At 49.6% G+C, this 13643-nt stretch overlaps 6 protein-coding genes across 6 annotated transcripts; 2 read left to right on the top strand and 4 right to left on the bottom strand.

The window, feature by feature from the left end:
* Positions 1 to 1419: 1419 nt before the first annotated feature.
* On the bottom strand, positions 1420 to 1680 carry N7484_003939 (kinase-like protein; the record flags this gene model as incomplete). Its single annotated transcript, XM_057114359.1, has 1 exon — positions 1420 to 1680. One exon carries the CDS (start codon positions 1678 to 1680, stop codon positions 1420 to 1422), a length of 261 nt encoding a protein of 86 aa, XP_056974499.1.
* Positions 1681 to 2770: 1090 nt separating this feature from the next.
* schA (serine/threonine protein kinase SCH9) lies at positions 2771 to 4486 on the bottom strand (the record flags this gene model as incomplete). Its single annotated transcript, XM_057114358.1, has 3 exons — positions 2771 to 2801; positions 2950 to 4074; positions 4428 to 4486. 3 exons carry the CDS (start codon positions 4484 to 4486, stop codon positions 2771 to 2773), a joined length of 1215 nt encoding a protein of 404 aa, XP_056974498.1.
* A 2635-nt stretch (positions 4487 to 7121) lies between these two features.
* N7484_003937 (chromatin structure-remodeling complex subunit RSC7) lies at positions 7122 to 9126 on the top strand (the record flags this gene model as incomplete). The annotated part of the gene is made up of 3 exons (XM_057114357.1): positions 7122 to 7170; positions 7264 to 8440; positions 8496 to 9126. The coding sequence occupies 3 exons, from the start codon at positions 7122 to 7124 to the stop codon at positions 9124 to 9126; spliced, it is 1857 nt and encodes a 618-aa protein (XP_056974497.1).
* Positions 9127 to 9769: 643 nt separating this feature from the next.
* On the bottom strand, positions 9770 to 10715 carry N7484_003936 (ESCRT-III subunit protein SNF7; the record flags this gene model as incomplete). Its single annotated transcript, XM_057114356.1, has 4 exons — positions 9770 to 9849; positions 9933 to 10141; positions 10235 to 10439; positions 10541 to 10715. The coding sequence occupies 4 exons, from the start codon at positions 10713 to 10715 to the stop codon at positions 9770 to 9772; spliced, it is 669 nt and encodes a 222-aa protein (XP_056974496.1).
* Positions 10716 to 11304: 589 nt separating this feature from the next.
* N7484_003935 (nuclear telomere cap complex subunit Ten1) lies at positions 11305 to 11718 on the top strand (the record flags this gene model as incomplete). The annotated part of the gene is made up of 1 exon (XM_057114355.1): positions 11305 to 11718. One exon carries the CDS (start codon positions 11305 to 11307, stop codon positions 11716 to 11718), a length of 414 nt encoding a protein of 137 aa, XP_056974495.1.
* A 1556-nt stretch (positions 11719 to 13274) lies between these two features.
* On the bottom strand, positions 13275 to 13569 carry N7484_003934 (uncharacterized protein; the record flags this gene model as incomplete). The annotated part of the gene is made up of 2 exons (XM_057114354.1): positions 13275 to 13445; positions 13510 to 13569. 2 exons carry the CDS (start codon positions 13567 to 13569, stop codon positions 13275 to 13277), a joined length of 231 nt encoding a protein of 76 aa, XP_056974494.1.
* Between the last annotated feature and the right edge of the window lie 74 nt (positions 13570 to 13643).

The following is a 13643-nucleotide window of genomic DNA, read 5'->3' as shown; positions in this document are numbered from 1 at the left end:
TGGCGATCTTGTTCTGCAATTTTCTCCTCGTGTCTGATAGAAGCGAGGATAGTTTGGTCTGTAGCAACTGCAGTGCTCGTGCTAATCTCCAGTATTCTGTCTTGAACGGTGACCTGCGTCGTCAAAATGTCTTGCCTCATGCAATCAATGGTAACGTCCAGATCGGTATATTTTCCTGCGACCTGCTTTCCCTTCTGTTGATATTCGAGACCATTAAAATTTTCGAGAAGGTGCTGTAGGGCCACAGCGTGGCTATGTCCTACATGTAACATCTTGGTGTGTCTGACTTTCTGTGTGATAGATATGATTGAAGGAGGAGCGACAATAAATTGTTGCAAGACTAGGAAAATATCTCCGTGAAACGAGCTCTTAATTTTGTGTGCGAGGCAATCAATGGTACTGAAGCACAAGAGAACGTAGCACGTAGTAGTATTGTGGCGAGCGGCGAAGAAGACGCACTACGAAGAGGAAGCCTAAGTACGGAACGGAAGGCACTAGTCCTAAAACGCACGTCAAAACTTTTGGTTTGATTCTTGCCCGAGGTAGGAAAGGGCCATAGGGGTTATTTGATGGTCAGAATGACGTCTCGGTAGAACGGAATGCCGTTGGCAGATCAGGCAAAGTTTCGGAAGATTTGTTCTGATAGACCAGATAAAATTGCCCTACTTAACAACATAGCAGTGAAAAACAATATCATCTATTCAAAAATTCTAAAATCCAATATGGTAATTAATGTACTAAGAGAGGTAAATGGAGTACCATAAACAACCATCAACTAAGTCACATCTGATGCTATGCTGCCCTTGCCCTTCGTCCGAACTCCATTATCAACTTAACTGTCAAAATAGTATGTACCCGCTAGTCTAGATGCTAAAGAGATTTATCGAGGAAATATATGAAAAAGGTCGAAAGGAAAAAGAAAGGTTTGACTTGATGAGACTGGATGAAATAGAGGAAGATCGCTGGCATAAAAACCCAAATACAATCCCAGATAAGAAAGGAGGAAGGAATGCCTCAGAAATAAAAACTCAAACCCAGGTACACTGTCCACTTTCTTTCCCAGAGGAAACAGAAAGGTGTTGGAAAAGTAGAACCCTGGCCAGTTCCATTGGAGATGCAGGTCTCCCTGGGGACGGATGGTAAAATCCCCAGGGGAGACGGGGTATGTAGCTGATAACAGCCAAAACAAATCATGACATGATAGATAGGACGAGAAAACAAAAGGTGATAGGGATCCCTCCTCGGCAAAGACTGAAAATAGCAAGCACGCAACAAGATGAATACCTTCAAACCAAATGAACCATGAACAATGAACCAGATCTGAGTGGATAAAGGGATGCACCTAAAGACATGTACAAGACAAGATCAAGACTCCATGATCATGCAATGTGGGATAAACCAAGGGAAAGCGTAGTCACATCAAAAGTTCTCATCAACGTTAAAAATTCCGGGATCGGCACCGTCGGATGTCTTGGCACCGCTCATGCGAAGATCTGACGAGTTGGTCGGTCGGTGGGATCGCCACGACCCGGCAAGGATGGTGTCTTCATCCACCATATCATCCTCGTCCTCGTCCTCTGGGACATCCTTCACATGGTGATCGATTGAGCTTTCGTTCACAAATGTGAAACCCTTGAAGTTGGCCTGCATGCCAGGGGAAAGCGGTGTACCGGCAGGCATCAGCCCGTTGGCGAGAGCGGCAGCGCGGTCATTCAAGGAGTTGTTGTTCTCAAGGGCATTTGTGAACTCCGGGTCGAAATTGGAGGTGTCCAGATCAGACTTGAGCTTAGGCTTGAAAGGCGGGATCACCTGCTTCTTGCCCAGTGCCTCCCAGTCAACATCATTGAAGAATGGGTGCGCCTTGAGCTCGGCCGCATCGCCATTGGCTCCCAAACGGTGCTTTGGGTTCCGGTTCAGCAGACCCTTGACAAAGTTTCGTCCCTCGGTACTGAGAGCATCTCTGGGGAATCGCACTTTGCCGAAGGCAATGTTCTTGTACATTTGCTGGGTATCCTCGGCGTAGAACGGACTCCAGCCACAGCACATCTCGAATACCAAAACACCCAATGACCAGAAATCAACCATCTTGGTATATCCTTGCTCATCCAACAAGACCTCAGGGGCGAGATACTCGGTGGTGCCGCAGAAGGTGTTGGTGGTATCATTTTGTGTCAAATTAGCCTTGGACAGACCAAAATCGCACAAAGCGATGTGGCCATTAGCGTCCAACAGGATGTTCTCCGGCTTAAGATCACGGTAAACGATATCATAATCGTGAAGGTGCTGCAGGGCCAAAATCAGTTCCGCAATGTAGAACTTGGCCCGAGCCTCCTGGAAGCGGCCCTCGCGCTGAAGATGCCAGAACAATTCACCACCGGACATGTAGTCCGTCACGAGGTAAAGGTCTGTAGGTGTCTGGAAAGAAAACTTGAGGCCCACGATAAATGGAGATGAAGCCATCGCGGTGCGAACCAAGATATTCCGCTCTCCCAGAGTGTGGACCACCTCTTTCTTCTGGATGATCACCTTCTTCGACAGAACCTTCATCGCGTAAACGCGCTCGGTATCCTTCTTCTTGGCTTGGTACACCTGACCGAACGTTCCTTTGCCGATAAGCTTCAAGATCTGGAAATCATTTGGGCCAACTTGTTTCCGCTCGGTCATTTCAAAGGTCATGGTAAGATAAATTTCACCCGACACCAGGCTGTCTCCAGCGCCACGAGCGACCAAGGGGAACCAGCCCTCCAGTCGGCTGTGATCCTCTTTCAGATTAATGCTCAGTCGAACATGGCCGAGGAACGCTTCTTGGTTGTGACGATCATACACGGTGACATCAACTTCGGATTGATCACCGAGAACATCACTATTACAGGTTAGCAAAAAAAAAAAAAAAAAAAAAAAAAAAAAAAAAAAACAGAAAGAAAATTTCCAAGGATAGACAACACATACAAAACAGCTGCGTGATCCCAGTGGGGATCAGTGATGGGCGACTTGCCCTTCTCAGCCCCTTCAAAAGCACTGTTGTTACTGCTTTGACGGCTGCGCATCGGAATGGCCATTGGCCGACCAGCTTCCGCATCCGACTCGATCTGGCGCCGCTTCTTCTCGTCTTCCTCCTCTCCATCCTTGGTACCCTTGGAAATATATTCGTTCCACTCAAAGACACACACCACATACGGATCCACACTGGGACGCAGGCCGCGGCCTTCGGAGATTTTCACGGTAAGTTTACCCTTCAGCGGGAGCACGGGCGGTCCATTCTGGGGCGAGGGTTGGCGGGGGAATGCCTCATCAAGTTTCATCGTAATTTCATCGGTGGAGGTGTCCCGGGTCTCGGCCTTGGTTTCCTCATTCTCGGGATCGGTTTCGGATTCAGATTTACGGGGCGCCGAGGTCACTGGCGTCTTTTTCTCCTCCTCGTTGGACATCGTACGGGGGGTAAGCGGCGGGGTATTCTTTAGACGCACCGCATCGGGTGCGGTTCCAGTCAGCTTGGTAAGGTTCTCGGAAGATACTGAGACATGCGGTTTCCCGTGGTCGAGTAACGATGTTTCGGTGAGGGAACAGGCGTCTTGTGCAGGGAGAGAAGGATTGGAGAAGTGTGTGGCAAGAACGGGGTCGTCTGAAACGCTAGAGACTGGCAGGGAAGTTTGACGGCGGGAAGGAGATTCATGTTCATGTTCATGGGGAATGAGGTATTTCTTGAGGGTATTAAAAATCGACCCCGCAGTCATGTCTGGACTCGAGCTGAGATCCATCTCATCTGACTGTAATAGAGAATGAGGGGGTGTAGGCAAATTTGCCTCGATCTTATCAGACCCCTCCTCTCGATGCAAAACGACAAAGGACTCAGAAGAAGCACCCGGGTCTGGGTGCTCCGAAAAGGGTTTCGCAAGACATGGCCATAGACGCGGTAGGCTTAATCGATCACCGGAGAAGGAACCAACCTGGAAGTAGTTGTGCATGATGGAGGGCAGACGCTTGTCTGCGGGATCTGGCTGAGGGGTAGCGATTCCAGTGGGAGTGGACCCGTTTGAGCCGATCTGATCTTGGGTTTCGTCTTCGGGCACAGAGCTAAGGGATCAACCATGTCAGTTATTTCAACCCCTCCGGAGAAGTTGGCGGTATATATGTGTCTGATGGGTGGTGGCAATTGCAGTGCGACCGGGTCATCATGCAGATAGCGGGAAAACTCCAGTAACCTGGCGCACGGGATGGCTGAAATCTCTCTCTTTCTCTCTCTCTCTCTCTCTTCTCTCTCTCTTTGTTCTTTGTACAGGCTCTTTGCCGCAGATTGTCTCACAAGATAAGCCATGCAGGACCTCCATCGCCGAGTACGGTGAGGGGCAAAAATCACATTTTTTCGGCTATGACCCGGGATCGACTTATGGAGGGGCATAAAGTAAGGAAACCGAGACGGTACTCACTTGTTAGGCTTCATGTCTGCCTCTCCGTGCAACACGGTTCCGTTCTGCGCAGCGGCCATTGTGTTTCCATCCAGGACTGATTCGCCCTCCGCTCAAACGTAGAATTTCGGGACTGAAAAATCGAAGTGGGGTGTGGGGCGGGGGTTTTGTGGCGGGTCGATTGTTGAAGGAGTCGAGGAGATGAAAAACGTGGAAAAGGATTAACTAAGAAAAAGGAAAAGAAACTTTGACGGATGATGAGCTAAGGGAGATTGCGGGATGGTGAACCCGGATCGGCTTCGGGTTTTCCACTTTCCCTAACCAAGGGAAAGCAATGGAAAATTAAAGGAGGGGGGACCCAAATTCATATAGGGTGAGATCATAAGTCAAAAGACCCGCTGAGATCATACTTGTATCGGGAATTCTTCATCTTTTACTGGAGATTTTTACTGTTGGTAGCACTCGAAAGGCTAGATCTTGGGTGCATTCAGATTGGAACTGGATCTTTCTCTTTCTTCCGGTACTTAGGTATGCAGAGTCGATTTTACTACTGACCTGAATGACTCAAATATCGTACCTCTCTTTGAATTCGACGGAGTCAGACCGACTGAAATCCCTCAGTTTATCGTTCAATAGGCAAACCGCCCGGTGGAGTCCGTTTGCCTTGATCCGTGAATGGCCGATGGTTTGGGTTTGGAATTATTGATTTAGTAATCTCATCCAATAGTTAGATCATCTTACTACCTCTACGGGGATATAAAACCATTGTAAAGGGCGCATTAATTTTTGGTTATGTATCGGAGAACGCGCCAAATCACACAGGATCGACGTAACATGTGGGTGTACTATGTCGCATACTCGATACCGATACCGGGAAATGTCGCCTTATTTTCTTAGTCGATGCGCCTGATAGCGCGCCTTCCCTTGGGTTCTTATCAGGGTCTGACGCACCATATGCACAAGTCTCCGCCATCTCCGCTGAGAATAGGCGGGGTACATAGGATCGGAGTACATGCCTCCTATGCATGCAGAGAGAACTATACCGGGTTTCCTATACACTCAATAAGGCTCACGATATCAGCCATCAACGCCATCACGGTCATTTCCATTCTGTGCAACATAGATCGAGTCCGATCGGCAATTCCAACGCGATCGCGATCGTGCATCAGCTTTGAAAATGGCCCGACCCAACTGTGCCCTCCCCTTGCGTCCACATACCTAGGGAAGCTCGAGGTGCTTGTACCACTGTGCTCCCCCACCACCCAGCTCTAGCGGTATGCTACAAATTCTCCACTATCTGCGTCATGGGGCGTCCACCAGCAGAATCCCACGCTTCTGCTCTAGATGTTGGTTTGATGGATCAGAGCCCCGGAGGTATGAGCGGACGCAACGTATTGACAGTGCAGGTGAAGATCACTGAAGTAACACTGCTCAAGCTCTCTCCACTTTGTACAACATTGCAGTCCCCTTCTACGCAGCATCCCGAATCCCGAATCCGAGGGCGGGGAGGATCTGCACACACCCCTCACTCTGCTCCGATTATTGAGAACAGCGAATAAGCAGAGCACTGGAAAAGAGATCCTCGAAGCCGTTCATGGAAGACCAGGGTCTGTAGACTTTAGAAGAACACCCTATGGATTGACACATGGATATCTGGTCCCGAGCCTGGTGGCACATATGTACAACCTCCATGCGTCCCCATTACCATTTTCTTATCTTTCTTTTTTTTGTACAGTATGACATTTTTTGCATAAAGCTCCCTAGGGCTGCATGATTTGGCAGGCAAAGTTCTCCCCAAAGCCACGTTGATCACATTCGTCGGTCATCTGCAAGCTGCGGTGAAGCTGTGCCACGATCCGCCATGCAGCCGACTCGCCGTCCCGAGGCCTGGCATGATCAGCATAAAGAATGGAACACAGACTATTCTGGAAAGATGGGCAAATTGCTGCATTATTATTGGCCGGGTCGGAAATCAACCCAAATCATCAAATCCAATATGTTATGGCTGGCTAGCCATCCTGGTCAAAGCGGTGCTGAGCAGCTTCACGGCTTACATTTATACAATTAAAAAGCAGGTTTCGCCCCCAGCTTCACCAATTCAGCACATGTGATACATACCAGGCTACAATTAGAAACCGGGAAAATAACCACACTCCTCACCGGTGGAAAGGAGCGGTCGCACAGATATTAGCCACCGGGGGCTCTATGTTGGACACTTAGGCCATCGGGAAAGAACGGTGAGCAACCCGATCCGGTGAGCATTTAGGGTGCATGAGCTCATGGCGCATTCTCCGCACCGTCTAAACGGCTTCTGTCACTTCCGACATGCGTCGTGGGCCTGCAACAATGATTCAAGGAGATGGTAATAGAAGGCGGTCAGGAGTCTAGATTGATTGTAAATTAAAAGGGTGTTGGGTATGAGAAAAATGAGTGGTCAATGATTGCCATCTTTGAAATTGACCAACTGATGGCGAACGATCGACCTGTGACGTCAGATGCTTATGGAGGGGGTAAGCATCCAAAGGGGAATATAGGGTATAGGGCTGGAGTATGTAAGCCTGAGGCTGAAGATTCATTTCAACCACATCACGTGTTTTATGTCACGTGCACCAACTATCGGCGAAATGGTTAATCCGATATAGCAAAACAGCTTCAGGATGGCTTGCTCTTCGGACATTGCATCTCGCCTTTTTGATCACTCTTTATCTCGCTGCTATGCCTCGAAAGCTGAGGGCTGCTGCTCAAGCAGCAGCGAAGTCCATGAGTGAGTAATTGATCGTGTCTACCGTCCCATCATCCCTCGCGATGATCCTCGTCTGTGAGCGCGTTCGCGACTAACATGAACACCCCCCTCCAGGAGATGCGCCTCAGCATCCTGATGCCTCTGATGATGAGATGATAGATGCTCCTCCATCAGAACCATCATCGCCTGTCCCAGATTACAATGATTCCCCTGAGAACGACCCCGATGTACAAATTGATGCCGAAAGCGATGCTGAACCCGAAGCCGGGTCCGTTGAGCCCGCGGAGCCTGAGGCTGAGCCTGCACCTGAACCTGAAGCCGGGGCTGAGGCTGAGGCCGAAACTCCTGCTGAATCCAAGGGTGATGAAGGAGCGAGTGTAGCGACACCTGCTGCTGAAGACACGACTCAGATTGCCGGCGCAGAGGATACCCCAACTTTCACTGGTGGCCGTCAATCTGCCATTCCCCGCAAACGTCGCATTGGTCGCCCACCCAAGAACCGTCCTCCAGACTGGGATGCGCCAGACGGTCCAGACACCCCTCTTCGAGTCACCACTCCCGTCAAGCGTCGCAGAGGTCGCCCTGCTGCCAGCGGTGGACGATGGGCGCGAAACAGGGGTCCATCTCACCTGACCCAGGTCCCAGTCGACAAGGAGGGAAACATGATGGATGTGATCAACGATGAAGTGGCTGTTCCTCCGGACCCCAAGGGTGCTACCAAGGTTGATGACAATGGACATCTTCAGGGTGGACGCGAGTACCGAGTTCGCACTTTCACCATTCTTAACCGCGATGACCGCCTGTACATGCTGTCGACTGAACCGGCACGATGCATTGGTTTCCGTGACTCGTATCTCTTCTTCCAAAAACACAAAATGCTCTACAAGATAATCATCGATGACGACGCTAAGCGCGACTTGATTGAACGCGACCTTATCCCGCATTCTTATAAAGGTAGAGCCATTGGTGTGGTCACTGCGCGCTCAGTGTTCCGCGAATTTGGCTCCAAGATTGTTGTTGGCGGTAAGAAGGTTCTTGATGACTACTACGAGGATGCTGCTCGTGAACGTGGCGATGTGGAGGGTGAGCTGGCTGTCCCTGACGACAAGCTGCCTGGCCCTGGAGAGTCCTACAATCGCAACCAGTATGTCGCTTGGCATGGTGCCAGTAGTGTATATCACACTGGTGCGCCGTCCGTACCTCTGGCGGGAGGTAAACCGGTGGATTCCAAGAAGCGTCGGGTCCCCATCACGGATGATAACTGGATGCTCGAGCACGCCCGTGCAGCAAGGTACGTTTCTCTATATACTCACCAAGTATTTCCACCCCTCTAACAATCTATTTAGCACATTCAATTCCAAGCTTGCCGAAATGCGCCGTAGCACCATGGGAGGCGTGTATGATGTTCACACAAACAACATGCAATACCCCCAGATCACCCAGCCCACTCATGTTCGATACGAACGCGTACCGCCATCGAAGGCGCTTTCCGCAGCAGAGCTGATGTCCGACCTGTCCACGCTAAGTATCGGAGGCAATAGGCAACCCAGCAATCGCCCACAAACTGCTACCGAAGAACCATCCTCAACCTCTCCCAAACCCACTTCGACCTCCGGCGCAGAGCAGGAGTCCACCGAACAGAAACCCTCAGTCCTCTTCCCCCGCGTCTGCAAGTCCATCTCCGACCACTACGTCATTCAGGACATCTCGTATGAAACACCTCCCTACTCCAACATGGGTATCCCAGGCCCGGACGGAGATATGCACACCCTGAGCCCGAACGGTGTGACCACTATGGCTGGCTCACTGCACCCTGAGTTCATGAGTCCTGAGATCATCGCCATGCTCCCCGAGGAATGCAAAGTGGGACTTATGGACCATGCAGCTCGCGAGCAAGAGTGGAAGTCTAGATGGTCGACCGAAGCTGACAATGGGGCGCGAGCCACGCCAACTAAGAGCTACGCATGGTATCCCTAGCCCTAGAGTCAGCTTGGAGGCCTGCTAGCTATCTTGTTTGCTAACGACGATGCGATGGGTTTTTGGGTGTTTTTCAATCGCCAAGGAGTTTTCACATCCTGGAGGGGCTTTCCTTTTATCTTTTATTTCGGCGAATGTGGTTTAGCATGGATATGGGCGGCCGGTCATGGCGGGTCAAGCCATGGGAGTTATGTATTTGTCAATTTTCCGATTTACCTTGTGGTTCTGCTTTTAGTTCCATGATCTATAAATCGTGATAGTTCCAACTGATTTAATAATCATTGTGATAAACTTGCAGAACCGATGTAGGTCTTCCATCTTAATGAACGGTAATTTCACTTGAATATTCCAAGTCTGATAAATCGAACATACATTTTAATTTGAAACGGGCGAAGATCAGATGGTCTAGCAGAATTCATTGTCCATGGACAAAAAAAGCAAAAGGATAACTAAACCTAAGAAGCAAAAGAATAAGATATGAGTAGCAATATTCATGGTGTATAGAAGAGAACTGGCGCCGGGTACATCAAAAGGCTTGCTTGCAAGTGAACAACAAAAACATCCAATGCATGAGAAGGTGAGAACAAGAGAGCCCAAGGGAAATCAGGAATGCGCATGAAATAAAAGTTGTAAAGGTTTGATACTACATAGCCATTTCCTCGCGCAGCTTGGCCAATTCCGCCTCCTCGTCGTCTACCTCGGCTGTCGCCTTGTTTTTGCTTACTGTGGCGGTTGTCAGCATCTGCAATGTATATTTTGATATACCCGGAAGGCAGATCGGGTATATGCAGTGTAGGTAGACTTACAATCGGAAGTTCCAGCAGCCGGTAACCGGTCCAGCTGTGAGTTGACCGGTACAGGGCCGGTATTGAGCATCCGCTCGTCCATAGCCTCCTGCTCCAGTCCCTCCAGCTCGGCCTCCAGCTCGTCCTCGTCGACCTGATCTCCCAATGCGGGAGAGGTAATCGCTTGGTTGACCTCGTCGGCCAGTGCGTGTTGTTCCTGAAGCTTGGCCCTGCACGTAAATCTATCGTCAGTCATAATGAAACGAAACGAAAGCGGTCGGAAAGTCAAGTGAGAGAGGATGGGAAGAATCCAGCCCACGTACATTGTCTCATCAACCTGTTCAATATTCATTCCTCCATGGATCTGCTCCATCGCTGTACCAGCCTGCTTCATCGCCTGCAAAGTCTCATAATTGATGTTCGCCGCTTCGATCGAGTATACTTGTTGCTCGAGCTGCATTATCTGTGCTGATGTCTGCTCGAGTGTCTTCTCGTGGGCCTTTTTCCGTCGGAGGGCGGCTTTGGCGGCTATTCAGAGCGAACGAGGTTAGTGACAATGTTATTTGAGGTTAATCACCTTATCGCTCTTTTTATTGTGAGGATAATAAGGGAGGGGCAGGAAACTGTACCATTCTTATTAGTGTTGACATGCTTTCGTGCTGCGGCATCTTGCTCCGCAATCTGGTTCTCAAGATGCTTCTCCCGCTTCTGGAGCATATCCAGCTGTCCGCGCAACATTAGGATAGCGTTCTTAGGCGCCTCCTTGCGCTTCTGGGCGGATGCGCCGCCGAACCATGACCACATGTTGCTTTGATGGGGGGTGGATTTGAGGGTCGGTTTGGAGGGGGATTGATGATTTGTTATTTGAGAAGAATCAGGCAGCACTGGTTGGTCCCGTGGCGGCGGTATGCAAGTGTGCCCGTGAGTCTAGAGCGAAATACCTAGTCAGACGGAGGCGGGCGAGATAGGCACCAGGCAAACAGTAAAATTGCCGGAGAAAACGAAGAAAGAAGGAGGCGATTTGGCAGTCCGCAGTGGACGTCTAGGTGTTTCGAGAATGCAGTCAGATTGAGGATCGGGAGATTCGGTGATCGTAGTCTTGTGATGAAGTCCGAGAAATGGAGGGGAGCGGACTTTCCCCTCGCTGCACCTATGACATACGAGCAGTCACGTGGCCGTCTATGAAATCTACCAATTGATCAACGGTTTCGCTTCGCTTATCTCTCGTCTTCATCCCAGGGATGAATGGGCCGCGTCCCTCGACTCGTGCGTTCTTATGCGATCTGCCATGTCTTGCTGCGGACTCGAAGATCCGGTTCTTGGGCTGGTGCGTCTCTTCTGGCACGTCCCGTCCACGACGATATATATCTAGCGTACCCACTGAAAGAGATCGATGCTTACATTATCTGCGTTTAGTGTTAAACTGTATAATGTCACAATGGGCCATCTGGTTCTAGAACACAATTATCCGCGCAGCAGGTCCGAGCCGAGTACGGTTTCTGTGGATATCAATGCTGTTCTGGAGAGTTTGAAGGCCGAGTATTTGCGTGTTGGCACCTGGCTGAATGTACTGGGCTACGTGCGAGATTCAGCCACTCCAGAATCTTCGTTTTCATCGAGCCAAGCGGATTTGCAACAACCCAGCAGTCAATCTCTCACAAGTGCCATTCCCACGAAAGTTGCATCTCGTCCAGTCTTCATTGAGGCCGTCATGGTTTTCCCTGCTGGAGCGATTGCACTGGGAGAATATGAGCGCATCCTTCGACATGTCAACGACGTGGAAAGCCGGATTTATCATGCGGAGTGAATGTTGACAGACAGGCCATTTGAGGGCACTGATGTAATTCAGTTTTGAGAAATAAAATCCTGGATTCGTTTATGTAGGATGTGCCCGGGTATCTATTAGCTTGGATATTTCACATATTGGTCACATCTGTAATCCTCGGGTGGCTCTCCGGGGGAAAAGGTACATGGATATCTGGATCAACATATCGCACTGGTAGAGTAGTCTTTTCACCCGTGGACGGACCGTTTATAGCCTCCCACATTTGCGAGAAAGCTTTCTGAAAATGTAGGGTCAGGGCCATGCCATGATCTATAGAAACCTGCAAAACGCTTTGACACCACTTGAACTTTTCTTGCCGTCGAAGGTGGATGTAAGGCTGAATAGCATGTATTATGCACGACGTCATTCCGGTTTGCACACCCCATAAATTCATTTTCCCCTGCAGACAGAATGGTATAGCTCGACAAATTTCGTCGCCGTAGTGTTCTGCAATAGCATAGTTCTCGTCTGGACGACAATCTGGGGAATGGACAAGGACATCTCGGAAATCGGACGTGGATATGAGAGCGGCGTGGGCTTGACGAACCAAACTTTCAATTCTGACCAGACCTGCCCAGTAGTAAACGTGCAGAACTCCATTATGGAGGCTTGAGAAATGATAATGGGGGCCGAATAGATGATCCGCCGGAGATATTGAGCTTTGGGGTGATTTACCAAGGGACGAGCAATGTGGTGGCCCTCCAATCTCACTGAGGTTCTCGGTATACCATGTGGTCATTCTCTTCTTGAGGGACAGACACGCGTCCAACGTTGCTTGTCCTGTCGTAAAGTCTGACTCTGTCATCTCATTGACTGTTCCCTGAAGAGATGCAATAGAAATATAAAATTTGAAAACTTCGTCAAGGATGTTTTCAGAATGAAAGTTCATAAGATAGCGGAACTCCTCATTAATTGGCTGTGCTCTTGCATTAAAGTATACCTACAGAGACGAGGGTCAGTAGGAGAATCGCTCATTGGCTTCAGCAACATACAATTGCGGCTCTTTGATGACTTCCAAATATACTCCTTTTCAGGATATTGTCATCAAACCCCAATCGGAGATGTTTCTTGAAATAGAAATTTGCCGCGCTCCTATGCGCTATCCAGGTCTCAATACCCTGCGGACAATCTATTACCTGGAAACCAAGATCCATCAGCAGATATAAGGAAAGCTTTTACGATGGTCATTACCTCGATCATCTGAAAGATGACAGTCGCATACAAAAACCGATCATCGAAAACATTTTTTCGGATCCTATCAGCCAGAAGTCGAATCGCCTGGTTGTATAACTGAGTTCCACGCCGAAGAATTAATTCATCCTTATTCATCTTGCCAAGATAAACACAAGAAATCGCAGTGACAGCCTTCTCCAGCATCCGCTGGTTTGTCTCGGGCAGTTGCACGCAGGTGACTACCACAGAGCGCCAGGTCTCATGTCCATACCAGGGGGAGCTTCCACATCCATCTGTAGGGTTGAGGGAGAAGGCGGAATTGAGATAACATGCGGATATCTGCATGCATTCTTGGCCGCCGCTGTTCACAGCTTGGGGTAGTCTCCAGGGGTCTGCTCGGCTTTGAATTTGGACTGATCTCCTCTTTTCACTTGGATTTCGGGAAGTCGACTGGGGAAAGGTTTGCTGGACAAAGATCCGCCCTTCGTACCCGGGACAAGGTGTGCGGCGCCTGATGCATCTTGTACATTCTGGCTCTTTCAAGTCACACTAACATTGGGTATTAGTAATGGTCAATTCCGAATCGGCACGCTTACATACTCTGACTTTGCTCTTCTTACAGTTCTTGCATGCGGCTGACGTCCAAGGGATTCCACCCATGTTGATTGCCAATTTGTGGGGCCGAGGGGGGCGGCAGGAAGCGGAAGAGGCTTGAGTTGCTGTTCCTGCCTCCT

Source organism: Penicillium longicatenatum (assembly GCF_028827895.1).
Source record: "Penicillium longicatenatum strain IBT 33135 chromosome Unknown contig_2_segment0_segment0, whole genome shotgun sequence".
NCBI lineage: Eukaryota > Fungi > Ascomycota > Eurotiomycetes > Eurotiales > Aspergillaceae > Penicillium > Penicillium longicatenatum.
This window is presented reverse-complemented; position numbering and strand designations above follow the sequence as displayed.